At 40.5% G+C, this 15518-nt stretch overlaps 1 protein-coding gene across 4 annotated transcripts in view; it reads left to right on the top strand.

Moving 5' to 3' along the window:
* SSH2 (slingshot protein phosphatase 2) overlaps nucleotides 1-15518 on the top strand; it is a 311909-nt gene that overhangs the window by 129419 nt on the left and 166972 nt on the right. For all 4 annotated transcript variants that reach the window (XM_030922916.1, XM_010367962.2, XM_010367964.2 and 1 more), the window contains one exon: nucleotides 8946-8989. In XM_030922916.1, coding sequence (XP_030778776.1) covers nucleotides 8946-8989 — 44 coding nt within the window. The remainder of the gene's footprint in view (nucleotides 1-8945; nucleotides 8990-15518) is intronic.

The raw sequence follows: 15518 nt of genomic DNA, 5'->3' as shown, positions 1-15518 counted from the left end.
ACGAGGTCAGGAGTTCAAGACTATCCTGGCTAACATGGTGAAACCCCGTCTCTACTAAAAAATACAAAAAATTAGCTGGGCGTGGTGGCGGGCACCTGTAGTCCCAAATACTCGGGAGGCTGAGGCAGGAAAATGGCGTGAACCCGGAAGGCAGAGCTTGCAGTGAGTCGAGATCACACCGCTGCTCTCCAGCCTAGGCGACAGAGCGAGACTCCATCTAAAAATTATAATAATAATAGTAATAGTAATTTATAGGCATGAGGCCTGGAGCTTTTTGTTACCAAAAAAGTTCTAAAAGGGACCCAGAGGTAACCAGTGACTTGCGAAGTTTCCATATTGCATGCCTGTCATGTGTGACAAGTTCAGAACACTGTAAGACTTGTTGCCTTTTATGACCAGGTGTGGTAGCTCGTACCTGTAGCCCTAGCACTTTGGCAGGCTGAGGTTGGAGGATCACTTGAAGCCAAGAGTTTGAGACCAACCTGGGCAACTTAGTGAGACCTCATTTCTTCCCCCCCCCCAAAAAAAAAAAAAAATCCAGATGTGGTGGTGTACACCTATGTACAGAGCTGGCTGTGGTGGCTACTTGTGAACTCATGAAGGCTGAGGCAGGAGAACGCTTAACCCGGGAATTTGAGGTTATAGTGAGCTACGATCGTGCCTTTGCATTCCAGCCTGGGCAACAGAGCGTGACCCTGGCTCAAAAAAACAAAACAACAACAACAACAACAAAGACTTGTTGCTTTCTAAAACCAATGAATTTGATCTCTAGTGATAGAAAAGACTGTATAACAACTCTGAAATTATCACAAGTGGGTGAGTTAAGTTGCACACATTAAATAACTTTTTAAAAAGTGGAATAAGGATTGAAGACAAAAGACATCCAGTAACAGTTTCACATCCAGAGCTCCGATTTTCTATAGGGCATTGACTGGACTGTGATGTCTCTTAAATTAGCTGTTATCCAAGGACTTTTCGTTCTTTAGAATCAAAGCTATTTCAGCAAAATTCTAATCAAGCTCACTTTCTCATTGCTGACCATCCCGACTGTGATTCACATGTATTTGTGTTTTAAAGGAGTTTGAAAGAAACACTAGAGAAATAGCAGGTGTCTCACAGAGGTTTTCTATTGCTTGAAAATTATAGGGAAGAAAGTTTGTTTAATTTAAGGTTTCTTAAACCCTGTCATAACATTAATAAGCATAATGTGACTTTGATTTTAATTGTAAGTATTCCAGAATCCTCTGACTTTCTTATTTTTACTTTAATGCATGTCATGTCTCTATAAAATATGATTAAATTGAATATCTGATTTCTGATTCCAGCCAATAGTATATATCTTGATCTAAATTAGACTTTAAAACAAGGTCAGATTATATGGGAACTCCTGATGTGATCATGTCTGAGCCTTTTCCAAACCAGCTTTCTCAGATTATGAGTGCCTAGGTATACGCTCTGGTCTTGGACCATACTGTGTGTCTTTACTGCCACACTTGCAGGTCCTTTCTTGTCCTTAGCCTCCCAATAACGAGAACACTTCTTTATAGACATTAGCCTGTAAAAATATCCATATGGCCTTCAGTCCACTTTGCACTGATGTAAGAGCTGCTTTACCCTCCTAAATAGCTCTATGGCCCTAGCCTTTAGGAGCTCTACTTCATTCACTATCATTAACTACCTGTTTTTCTTTCCTGTTCATTTTGTCTACCTATTCAGTTAATCACCAGGGTTGATAGGGTTGATTAAAGATGGCTACAAATTCTTGCTACTTCTCCCATTGCGCGAGGGGAATCTAATTCCTCTCACAAATTCCTTGAATCTGTGTCGGACTTTTTTGGTACACCAATGAAGTGTGGCAGAAATGACATTATGCCAGCTCTGAGCCTAGCCTTTAGGAGGACTAGCCCTTTTGGAGGCCTGAGCCATTATTCAAGAAGACCAACCCTGAGGATACCATGCTTTGAGGAAGCCCAAGATAAATTAGAAATCATGTTTAGACACTCCAGTTGACATTTCCAGTTGAGCCCAGCTTTCCACCCATCTAGGCTATGACATTAGACATATGAATGAAGCTGCTTAGATCCTCCATGCCAGCTCATGTGCTAATTAAATATCATCTGAATAGCACTGAATGACCCCTAGCAATACCATGTAGAACTGAAGAATCACCCAGCTAAGTGCTGCTTGAATTTCTGACCCATAAAATCATGAAATATAATAAAGCAGTAATTTGTTATAAAGCAATAGATAACCCAAACAGCTGTTTTTTCTCTGTTTCTAGCAGTGGATCTAAGGCTTCTCTTTCAAGTAGCCAAGTGGCAGGCCTGGTGCCTTTATTCCTCCTCAAGCCTGTGTGTTTTATATCCACTTTTTTCAAAAGCCAGAAGCATGGCATTATCTCTTCCAGTTTCAAAGCACATACTGTCTCTTAGAAAGACTACTAGATTCCTTTTTCCTGTCCGATAGATACCTCCTACTATTCATTTATTTCCAAAGGCTGAGGTAAGTGATGGATAATCTGAAATCCAGTGAATTGACAATTCACAACCATCTTTTCTGATCATAGAACTGTTATCTTGGAATTTCCATCATTATAGACTCATAACACTAATATTACTTGATAGCCTTAACCCCCAATACCTATACCTTTGCTTCAGAAATCCACAGCTGCTCTTCCCCAAATTTATCAGACTGTCATTCTTTTACAGTTTTCAGCTCTTTTGTCTGTTCTTCTCCCTGAAATACTCTTACTTACTTTTTTTTTTATTTTTATTTTTTTGTAGAGACAGTGTTTCGCTATGTGGCCCAGACTGGTCTCAAACTCCTGCCTCAAGGGATTCTTCTACGTTGGCCTTCCAAAGTGCTGAGATTACAGGCATGAGCCACCATGCCTGGCCAATACTCTTATTTTCCATCTGACAAAAACCCACTAGTTCAAGCCCAGCCAAAAAAAAATAACTTGGGAAGGATTTCCCAACACCACAGTTAGTCACTTCCTCCTCTGTTGCTTCTATAACATTTTGTATGTCCTTCTGCTGTAGGCCTAAATGACATATCGTTATAATTTCTGTTTTATGGAACTGTCTCCCACACTACAATATGAACTGTTTAAGGACAGTTGTGCTTACTTTCATTCCCTGGTGCCTAGTATCTGAAACATAATAGGTAGTCAATGAATGTCAATGAATGAATGAGAATGAATGAACATATAATTGAGAGCAGGTGGGCTGGGTGCCGTGGCTCACACCTGTAATCCCAGCACTTTGGGAGGCTGAAGCAGGAGGATTGCTTAAAGCCAGAAGTTCAAGACCAGCCTGGGCAACATAGCGAGATCTCATCTTTCAAAAAAAAATAGTATTTTTTAAAAATTGAGAGCAAGTAAATGATTTCCTTTTGCTTAAGCAAAAGGTTCTTGGGTAAGGTATTACTGTCAGAACTTAGCCACAGGCAACTCCTGAGCAACAAAAACCATTCTTTTAACCTGGAAAGGCTAAAATGTAACTGGCATAGAGTCCTTACCAGCAGAAAATGTATAGCTAGTTAGCTTCAAGCGTTCACATGGCATTAGTTAGCTGCTCCAGTCACTCATTCGACTCTTTATTGAGTTCCATCTGCACATAGGGCATTGTGCCAAACACAGAGTGAGAGGCAAAGGGCAATGAGGCATGGTTCCTGCCCTTAAGGAGATTACAATCTGATGATGGGAGATAAAACAAGTACGCAGTTGTGACCTAGAAACAGAACTGGTAGTACCACAAGAATGATGGGCAGTAACCGTTAGGTTTGGAGGGAGACAGAGAGCATCAGTCAGGTGATAAAAGAAATGTCACAGGCCGGGCACGGTGGCCCACGCCTGTAATCCCAGCACTTTGGGAGGCCGAGGTGGGCGAATCATGAGGTCTGGAGATCGAGACCATCCTGGCTAACACGGTGAAACCCCATCGCTACTAAAAATACAAAAAATTAGCCGGGCGTGGTGGTGGTCGCCTGTAGTCCCAGCTACTCAGGAGGCTGAGGCAGGAGAATGGCGTGAACCCAGGAGGCGGAGCTTGCAGTGAGCTGAGATCGCGCCACTGCACTCCAGCCTGGGAGAGAGAGCGAGACTCCTTCTCAAAAAAAAAAAAAAAAAAAGAAAGAAAAAAGAAATGTCACAAACTACTAGTGTTTGAAACTAGCTTTGAAGGCTGGAAAAGAATATAGGAGAGGGGAGAGGGGCTTTCTAGGTTGATACAACAGCATGAACAAAGAAGTCAACTGGTACATTTGGAGAATGATAAATGAGACGACTTGGATTGGAGCAAATAGAAAGTGTAAAGAATCTTGAATAAGATTTGGGAAAATATTGCTTAACACTCTGCTAGCCCAGTGTTCAAGGCTGGCAGCATCTCCCTCCACCAAGCCTGCGTCTCAGTAATATTAAATATTGAGTGTAGAATAAACACTCAATGAGGTTATGTAATATGCATAACAATAATAATCATAATGGTTATGATGTTCTTTCTGTAAAAATTCAAATATGCCAAAAATATGACCTATTGATATTCTTTAAAGAGACATTCTTTAAAATATAGAAGTTTGAGTCAGACACGGTGGCTAACGCCTGTAATCCCAGCACTTTGGGAGGCTGAGGCGGGCAGATCAAGAGTTTAGGAGTTCGTGACCACCCTGGCCAATATAGTGAAATCCCACCTCTACTAAAACTACAAAAATTAGCCGGGCACAGTGGTACATGCCTGTGATCTCAGCTACTTGGGAGGCTGAGGCAGGAGAATCACTTGAACCCAGGAGGCAGAGGATGCAGTGAGCCGAGATCGCGCCACTGCACTCCAGCCTGGGCAACAGAACGAGACTTTCTCAAAAAAGAAAGAAAGAAAATATGATAGACTATGTTCATGACTAGAGGGTAGGCAAACGTTTCTGAGAACCTAGAAAACAATAACCATAGGGGAAAATAATTGCCAATTAAAGTTACAGCTCTCACGCATTGTTGATGAGGGTATAAAGTGGTGTAAATGCTTTGGGAGAAGTCCTGGCAATTTTATATAAAACTATACATGCATCTGTCTTGTGACCCAAAAGAAATAAAAGCATATGTCAACCGCCCCCCCAAAAAAACTTCACAAAAGAATATTCACATAATAGCTTTATTTATTTAATGTTAGAGTCTCACTTTGTCACCCAGGTTGGAATGCAGTGGCGTGATCATAGCTCACTGCAGCCTCAAACTCCTGGGCTCAACCAGTCCTCCCACCTCAGCCTCCAGCATAGGACTACAGGTGTCATGTCTGGCTAATTATTATTATTATTTTTTTGGTCGAGACTGTGTCTTGCTATTTTGCCCAGACTGGTCTCAAACTCCTAGCTTCAAGTGATCCTCCTGCCTCAGCCTCCCAAAGTGCTGGGATGACAGGCATGAACTACCATGTCTGGCTAATAACTTTGTTCATGATAGGCAAAAACTCAAATATCCCAAATGTACCCATCAATAAGAGAATGAATAAATGAACTAGTATATTCATGTGATGGAATCCTTAGTGATAAAAAGGAATGAACTGCTATTTTATGCAACACCATGGGATAAATCTCAAAAACATTATGCTGAATGTTTTTCAAAAATCCTCCCATAAAGTAGTACATAGTATATAATCCCATTTAATGAACAATGGAATCATATCCTGTGTACTAATTTTTTATGGCAAAAATCTGTGGTGGAAAATCAAAACAGGATTGCCTGAGGAGTGGGTGGTGCCACATTTTGACTGGGAATGGCTATGAGAAAAATTTCTGAGGTGATGGAAATGTTCCATTTCTTGATAGCAGTTTGAATTACGTAGACACATACATTTATCAAAACTCATTAAATGGTGCACTTAAGATTGTATATTTCATTGTATATAAATTTTACCTTAAAAAAAAAAAATGGCCAGGTGCTGGTGGCTTATGCCTGTAATCCCAGCACTCTGGGAGGTCAAGGCAGGAAGATAGGTTGAGGCCAGAAGTTTGAGACCAACCTAAACAGCATAGTGAGACCCCGTCTCTACAAAAATTTAAAAATAAAAACAAAATTATCTAAGCATGGCAGTGTGCTCCTGTAGTCCTAGCTACTCAGGAGGGTGAGGCAGGAGAATTGCTTGAACCCAGGAGTTTGAGGCTGCAGTGAGCTATGATAATGCTACTGCACTCTAGCCCAAGTGACAGAGCAAGACCTTATCTCTAAACAAAAAAGGAAAGGAAAAAACTGTAAAGAAAAACTGAATTATAATTAATTATTATGCATTTAAAAGCAGATGTACTGATATCAGTAACTTACATCGAAACGCATCTAAAAAATAAGATGGACTGATAGATAGAAAGAGAGATGAATAAACATATGATTAAAAAAAAAGTATAGAAAATATTGGCTGGGCTTGGTGGCTCACCCCTATAATCCCAGGCCATGGGAAGCCGAGGTGGGCGGATCACCTGAGGTCAGGAGTTCGAGACCAGCCTGGCCAACATGGAGAAAGCCCGTCTCTACTAAAAATACAAAAATTAGCCAGGCCATGGTGACACATGCCTGTAATCCTAGCTACTCAGGAAGCGGAGAACGGAGAAGCACTTGAACCCAGGAGGTGGAGGTTGCAGTGAACTGAGATTGCACCACTGCACTCCAGCCTGGACAACAGAGCGAGACTCTGTCAAAAAAAAAAAAGTATAGAAAATATTAATGATACAATCTAGATGGTAGATATACAAGTTCGCTATAAGATCTTTCAATTTTATGTTTGAAATTTTTTAAATAATAAAATGAAGTAGAAACAAAAAAGTATAAACTTTGGGATAGTAGTCACATAATAGAAAGAGGAATGGGAGATAAGAGGCAGACAGGTAGAAGCAACAGTGTTGGTACTATTATAGCTCTTAGGTGGAATGGTGTTCATAGGTTTTCATTTTATTGTACCTCATGACTTATATGTTAAGCATATTCTTTTATAATATTTAGTGCAATTAAAAAATAATGTGGCCAGGTGTGGTGGCTCACTCTTGTAATCCCAGCACTTTGGGAGGCCAAGGGGAGTAGATCACCTGAGGTCAGGAGTTTGAGACTAGCCTGGCCAATATGGCCAAACCCCGTCTCTACTAAAAAATACAAAAATTAGCCAGGCGTGGTGGCAGGCACCTGTAGTCCCAGCTACTTGGGAGGCTGAGACTGGAGAATTGCTTGAACCAGGGAGGTGGAGGTTGCAGTGAGCCGAGATCGCACCACTGCACTCCAGCCTGGGCGACAGAGCAAGACAACATCTTTAAAAAAAAAAAAGGAAAAAAAAGATAAGGAAAAAATGTGAGAAGACTACATTATAATTTGAGATATATTAATAACAATACTGAAGCACTCTTTGTTAAATGATATTCCAGGAAATCATATCTATTTATTATAGTTCCTTTAGGCACAAAAATCTAACATTTACATTTGTTTATCTGAGTCTTTTCATTTTCATTCTTGCAAACTTTCCAGGTTCTGATTATTGATTCTAGAGATAGTTCTTTCCCGTTTTAAACCTTTTTTCAGTCTCTACAGGGCATACCTTTCTAACCTAAAACCTCTCTCTTATATGCAAAGAGTGTAATACACTATGACACTTTCTACCTGTACTCCCTCTGGGAGCAGAATCTTTGTTTTGTTCTTCCTTTGTGGAAAAAAAAGAGAGAGAGAGAGACATGTTTGAAATCAATAATGTAAGTAACATGGGAATTAAAGTTATAGAGCTAGCCTTGGCTGCCTAGGAATGGAGGCAGAATGATACAAAGGTAGATGAGGATGGCTTCATAAATGAAAATGCAGGTGGCTTGTTGGCAGACAGTACACATATTCTCTGAGATTATTTTTCTCCTTCTACCTAATAGTTCTGTGTTTACTAGATAGGGCAAAAGTGATGAGAGAACAAATACAAATTGTCAGGGAGCAAATTTAAAGAAAAAGCCTCTCCATCTTTCCTCACTTTTCCTTCATGTCAATATCCTTGCCTTTGTGAAGATCTGTATAATATCATAACATACACCAATTTTTAACCCAGGGCAGGGAGAGGTAAATGATAAGCTTTTTCAGCTAGTTGGGAGTCAGTATTTTTTCATTTTAATTCTTCACCACATGAGTCTCCCTGGACAACTTATTTCCCTTTTGCTTCTTCATCTGTAAAATATTCATTGAGTCTAAGTTGCCATAAGTTACAAGACTTTCTATTACTTTATGTGCCACACTAAGAAGAAATAAATATTGTAATTGAACTATGATTCAGTGCTTTTTGTTGTTGTCATTGTTTGGCATCCCTGGGTGGGTCATTAACCGTCAGTGCTTTTATATCACATTGATTTATCCTGTGTTATTGTGTGTATTTGAGTAAGTTAAAAATAATTGGTACCATCAACCTTCTGGGTTTATAAGGAATAAGTAGAGTCATGTACTTAAGTTGATGAACACAGTGCCTAGCACATTGTAAGTACTCAATAAGTGGTAGCCATTATGTTGATGTTGATGGTGATTTGATCATGAGCACTCTCTTTTAAGTGGTGTTCATTGTTTAGGTTGTTCTTTGGGGAATCAGAATCATTAATAGGTTATCTTGATGAGATTTATTGGTGGTCCTCAGAATGCCCACTCATTTTGAAGCCAAAGTAGCATAACAGTAAAATAACATGTTTAGTTGGTTTTCAGAGGTAATTATTTTAATGAGTAGCACTTCATTGTCAATTAAATTTGTTCATGGACTATTGTTGAAGTTACCTCCAGAAATAAGTTCTATTGACATCAACCTCCTGGGTTGGTTGAAGTCACTTTTTATGACGAGAATTTAGTTCAAGTATACAACATGTGAAACTTAGTAAAATTGTACTAGTGATATTATGATATGAAACCTCAGGTTTTAATTTTTTTTTTTTTTTTTTTTTTTCATTTTCTGTCTATACAGGAGGCAGACAGTGGGGAGGAAGAATGCCGGTCACAGCCCAGGAGGTATGTTTGTTCATTATATCCTACGACATTTTTGTTATAGGATATTTTTGTAGTAGTTATTGTTTTTTCTTTAATTCTTTTTCAGTATTATCAGATTAGCTTATCCTTGTTTTCCAACATGCTTCCTTGGTCTCTCAAAAAACCAGATTGCAGCTGGGCATGGTGGCTTATGCCTGTAATTCCTGCTACTTGGAATTGCTTAAGGCCAGGAGTTCGAGACAACGTATCAGGACCCTCCTTTCTTTTGAAAAAGAAAGAGTGGGAGTGATTGCTTTAGGAATCCAGTTACTGACTCAGAAACTGGGCGCGGTGGCTCAAGCCTGTAATCCCAGCACTTTGGGAGGCCGAGACGGGCAGATCACGAGGTCAGGAGATCGAGACCATCCTGGCTAACATGGTGAAACCCCGTCTCTACTAAAAAATACAAAAAAAAACCTAGCTGGGCGAGGTGGCAGGCGCCTGTAGTCCCAGCTACATGGGAGGCTGAGGCAGGAGAATGGCGTAAACCTGGGAGGCAGAGCTTGCAGTGAGCTGAGATCCAGCCATTGCACTCTAGCCCGGGCGACAGAGCAAGACTCCGTCTCAAAAAAAAAAAAAAGAAAGAAAGATTTTTAAATGGTACACTGGTTTAAAAAGAGGCAGAAAGGTCAATTCTGGCTCAGTTTTCACCCAAGCATCCAAGGAATTATCTTAGGGTAATAAAAAAGCAAATTTTCCTTACCTTTTAGGAAAATATCAACTGAAGAACATTTCAGCCTTCAGTTTTGTACTTGTGTTTGTCATTCATGTTTGACAAATTTTGGCAATTCTTGCAGATTGGTAAATATTTCACTTTGTTTTTATAAAAAGGGTATAATGAGTAACATACCCAATCTTTTAAAATGCAGTGAACCTTTTTTACCCCCCCTCATGGAATAGTGGGCATGTTGTTAGAAGGGTGCCAGTACCCACTGACATTAAAAGGAAACAATTGTGAGAGAAATCTAGGAAGTATAAAATAACATTTATTTTATCTCCTTTAAGGGGTTTTTGAAAGTAACTCCCTCCCACAAGAAACAGGTCTGGTAAGTTCTAGATGGTCATTTCAATGTTACCAAACTTGTATCCTCTGAACTCAAATGAGCCATTCTAGATGATACAGAGAAAGGATACAATAAGCATGCTCATTGTGAAGAAGCTGGCTAAAGGGAATGCTTCTTTAATAATTATCAGGCCGGGCATGGTGGCTCACGCCTGTAATCCCAGCACTTTGGGAGGCCAAGACAGGTGGATCACGAGGTCAGGAGATCGAGACCATCCTGGCTAACATGGTGAAACCCCGTCTCTACTAAAAATACAAAAAATAAGCTGGGCATGGTGGTGGGCGCCTGTAGTCCCAGCTACTCGGGAGGCTGAGGCCGGAGAATGGGCGAGAACCCAGGAGGCGAAGCTTGCAGTGAGCCAAGATCATGCCACTACATTCCAGCCTGGGCGACAGAGCGAAACTCCATCTCAAAACAAACAAACAAATTATTATTATTATTATTATTTATTATTATTATTATTATTAGGTGTTTGTTGATATATACCTTCTTCTTGTAAACTATAACTTAATATAAAAATAGTTCCTTTTCATCAGTAACTGAGATTATTGGCAGTATTTTTCCTGACTTGGTTATCACATAAATTTTGGGCTTAAAGCTTAATTTCTCAATGTCTTTAGCAAAGAGAAGTGTCATTCTTTTGCATAGGGCTAAGGAGATAGAAATCCAAAATAAATTTTAACTGAATGTGTACCAGAGGCATCATAATCATATTCCCATTAGAATGAAAAAAGAATTATTATATTTTCTAGGAGGTCAGATTTAAAGCTCTCTGGGTCAATTTCAAGCTTTACATATTGACTCAATATCCACTGGAATAATGTTGTTCCAAAAAAATTACCTAATGATGAGGCAATGGAAGTCTATTCTGTTATTCACAGTACTGAATTGTCAAGCTATTAAGAACTATAAAGTCCGGGCATGGTGGCTCACACCTGTAATCCCAGCACTTTGGGAGGCCAGGAGTCTGAGAACAGCCTGACCAACGTGGTAAAACCCCGTCATTACTAAAAATACAAAAAAAATTAGCCAGGCGTGGTGATGCATGCCTGTAATCCCAGCTACTCAGGAGGCTGAGGCAGGAGAATCACTTGAACCCAGGAGGTGGAGGTTGCAGTGAGCAGAGATTGCACCACTGCACTCCAGTCTGGCCAACAGAGCGAGACTCTGTCTTACAAAAAAAAAAAAAAGAAGAAGAAGAAGAACCATAAAGACCTGTTTTTAAAGTTTTTGGCAATACTTTGTCACTTTGACCAGCAGAGGGTTTTTGCAGGCTTCTTTTATTCACAAGAAAAGGATTACTTATAGAAATAAGAAATGAAGAAAACCTAGTAGCAACTATTAAAAAATCAAAATTTGCTAATCTGTTGTAATGTCTTATATTTAGTGTGTTTGCCAAGCTATTTCTAAATCTAAAGGCTTTAGTCTGACTCAAAGCAAAGAAACTTATCTTACCTGCCAGTTGAATGCCCCTCATAGCTACATGGTAAGAGATTGATTTTTGTATGTTTGACTGCTACAGATTGTTTGGAGTTCTCTATCACCACAAAATAAACCAGCATTGAATCGTTTCATTAAGTGTGCCCAAACTCATCTTGTCAGTTTGTGGATTCAAATGTAGCTTGTAGTAGGAAATTAAATAGTAAACAGCATATCATTAAAATTAAAGGCCAGTTCCGGGTAACAAAAAAGACATTGCATTAAGAATCTATTATTTTGGCTGGGGGCAGTGGCTTATGCCTGCAATCCCAGCGTTTTGGGAGGCCAAGGCAGACGGATCACATGAGGTAAGGAGTTCAAGACCAGCCTGGCCAACATGGTGAAACCCCATCTCTGCTAAAAATACAAAAAATTAGCCGGGTGTGGTGGTGCATGCCTGTAGTCCAGCTACTCGGAAGTCTGAGGCAGGAGAATTGGTTGAATCCTGGAGGTGGAGGTTGCAGTGAGCTGAGATTGAGCCACTGCACTCCAGCCTGGGCAACAGAATAAGACTACGTCTCAAAAATAAAAATAGTAATAATAATAATAATAATTTTTTTTTTTTTTTTTTTGAGACAGAGTCTCACTCTGTCACCCAGGCTGGAGTGCAGTGGCCGGATCTCAGTTCACTGCAAGTTCCGCCTCCCAGGTTTACGCCATTCTCCTGCCTCAGCCTCCCGAGTAGCTGGGACTACAGATGCCCACCACCTCACTCGGCTAGTTTTTTGTATTTTTTAGTAGAGACGGGGTTTCACCATGTTAGCCAGGATGGTCTCGATTTCCTGACCTCGTGATCCGCCCATCTCGGCCTCCCAAAGTGCTGGGATTACAGGCTTGAGCCACCGCGCCCAGCCAATAATAATCTTATTTTAACCAAATGCCATTTATTGACAAAGTCATAAAAATAATCTTTCAGACCAGGCACAGTGGCTCACACCTGTAATCCCAGCACTTTGGGAGGCCATGGCGGGTGGATCACCTGAGGTCAGAAGTTTGAGACCAGCTAATACAAAAATTAGCTGAGTGTGGTGGCATGTGCCTGTAATCCTCGAGATTGAGGCAGGAGAATCACTGGAACTCGGAGGCAGATGTTGCAGTGAGCTGAGATTGCGCCACTGCACTCCAGCCTGGGCAACAGAGCAAGACTCTGTCTCAAAAAAAAAAAAAAAAAAAAATCTTTCAGTACAATTAGACCAAACTATGATGGCTTTGTTCACAGATAACAATCATAACTACCAAAATAGATAAATTAGACTACATCAAAATTTCAAACTTCTGTGCATCAAAAGACACTATCAACAGAGTGAAAAAGCAACCCATGGAATGGAAGAAAATATTTGCAAATCATAAGGGGTTAATATCCAGAATATGGATATAAAGAACTCCTACAACTCAACAAAAACAAAACACTAGTCAGTCCACTATAACAAAATACCTAGACTGGGTAGCTGAAACAACAGACATTTATTTCTCACAGTCCTAGGAGGCTAGGAAATCTGAGATCAAGGTGCTGGCATGTTCATGTGAGGGTGTTCTTTTGCACTTGCAGACAGCCACCTTCTCTCAGTGTTCTTATTTGGTGGGGAGAAAGAGAGAGAGAGCATGTTCTGGTCTCTTCCTATTCTTATAAGGACATGTCATGGGGGACTCACCATCATGACCTCATCTAACCCTAACTACCTCCCAAAGGCCTTGCCTCCAAATACCATCACTTTCGAGGATAGGGCTTCAACATATGAATTAGCAGGGGGCACAAACATTAAGTCCATAATATTTTGCCCAGGAACCCACAAAATTCATGTTCTCATATACAAAATATATTCATTCCATCTCAACATCCTTAAAAGACAAAACATTCCGGCATCAATTCTGAAGCCTAAAGTCCAAAGTTTTATCTAAATATCATCTAAATCAAATACGGGTAAGACCAAGAATGATTCATTCTGAGCCAACATTCCTCTCCAGCTGCGAACCTGTGAAATCAGGTAAGTTAAGCACTTCCAAAATACCATGGTGAGGTAAGCATAAGATAGATATTCCTATCTCAAAAGGGAGAAATCAGAAGGAAAGTAGGAGTGATAGGTCCCAAATAAGTTTAAAACTTAGCAAGGCAAATCCCATTAGGTCTTAAGACTTGAGAATAATCCTCCTTGGTTGATGCTCTGCTCTCCAGATGCACTTGAGTGGCAGTGTCACCCTCAATGCTTCATGTGGTGGTCCTGCCCCTTCAGCTCAGTGGAGTGCCATCCACAGGGCTCTCTACAAAAGCCCTGCCCACACAACTCTGCTGAGCAGTGGTCCTAGCCTTTGAAACTGAAGTGAAGACAGCCTTGCTCCCTGATCCCCACCCATGGTGGGTGTGATGAGAGTAGAAGCCCTGATGATCATCACTGAATTGCCTTTGGGGATCCTTCTTCCCCTTTCTTGAAGGATAATGCATAGTCACAGTCTTCCTTTATTCCATTTCATTTTCTCTGTTTCCCTTAGTCCTAGCTTGCAGTATTTCTGTTTGCATAATTCCTTCTCTATCCTGGCTTCTATTGAGATGCCTGATTAGGCCTGTGGTTCACACCAACACTACCTTCCTTATATGGTCAGTCAGCCACACTGTTGGTATTCCCTTCCAAACATGCTTTCTCATTTTTTGCCATATGCACAGGCCGAGAATGTTCCAAGTAAGTTCTGGTTCCCTGTTGCTTACCAATTCCTTCTGCAATTCATTTCTCTCTTTTTGTATTTTATTATAGCAGCCAGAAGGAGTCAAACCACTCCTTCACCACTTTGCTTAGAAACCACTGTAGCTGAATGTCCAATTCCATTGTTGCAAGTTCTACCTTCCACACAATACTAGAACACAAACACAATCCAGCCCGTTCTTTGCCACTTTATAACAAGGATTGCCTTTTCTCCATTGTCCACTAATATGTTTCTTGTTTCCATCTGAGCCTTCGTTAGAATGGGCTTTTCCATCTATATTTCTACCAATATTCTGTTCGTGGTTCTTTATGTATTCTCTAAGAAGATGGAAGTATTTTCTCCAGATCTCCTCTATCCTTTCTGAGCCCTCACCAGAATTGCCTTTAGCAGTCCCTTCATGGCAGTCTTGGCTTTTTCTAGCATGCACCTCAAAACTCTCTGGCATCTACCCATTACCCAGTTTCAAAGCCTCAGCACCCCATTTTTCATTACCAATATCTGTATTAGGATTCTCTAGATAAATAGAACCAAAAAGGGTATCTCATAGAGATAGTTACAGTCCAAGTCCAAAGACTTAAGAACTAGGAGAGCCAATGGTGGCTCAGTCCACCATTCACTGAGTCCAAGTCTGAGTCCGAAAATAGAAGACCAGTGTCCTTGCTCAAAGGCAGAAGGAGTGGCTTCTCCCTTATTCAGACTTTTGTTCTATTCAGACCTTCAATAGATTGAGTGAGGCCTACCCACACTGGAGAGGACAGTCTGCTTTACCCAGTCTACTGATTCAAAGGTTAATATTATCCAGAAACACCCTCACAGATAAGCCGAGAATAATATTTAACCAAATACTGGACATCCTGTGGCCCAGTCAGGTTGATGGTTGACACATAAAATTAACCATCATACAACCCAATTAAAAAAAATAGAAAAGAACTTGAATAGACATTTTTCCAAAGAAGATAAACAAATAAGCAATAAGCATATGAAAAGATGCTCAAGGCTGAATGCAGTGACTCATGCCTGGAATTCTAGCACTTGGGAGGCTGAGAAGGGAGGATTTCTTGAGCCCAGGAGTTTGAGACCAGCCTGGGAAACACGGCAAGACTCCATCTCTACAAAAGATAAAAAAATTTAGCCAGGTGTGGTGTCACACACCTGTCCCAGCTACTCAGAATGTTGAGGTGAGAAGATTGCTTGAGTCTAAGAATTAAAGGCTGTGGTGAGCTAAGAAGGTTCCACTGCACTCCAGCCTGGGTAACAGTACAAGACCCTGT

Source organism: Rhinopithecus roxellana, chromosome 19 (assembly GCF_007565055.1).
Source record: "Rhinopithecus roxellana isolate Shanxi Qingling chromosome 19, ASM756505v1, whole genome shotgun sequence".
NCBI classification, from domain to species: domain Eukaryota; kingdom Metazoa; phylum Chordata; class Mammalia; order Primates; family Cercopithecidae; genus Rhinopithecus; species Rhinopithecus roxellana.
The sequence above is the reverse complement of the archived record's forward strand: the minus strand, read 5'-3'. Positions and strand labels throughout refer to the sequence as shown.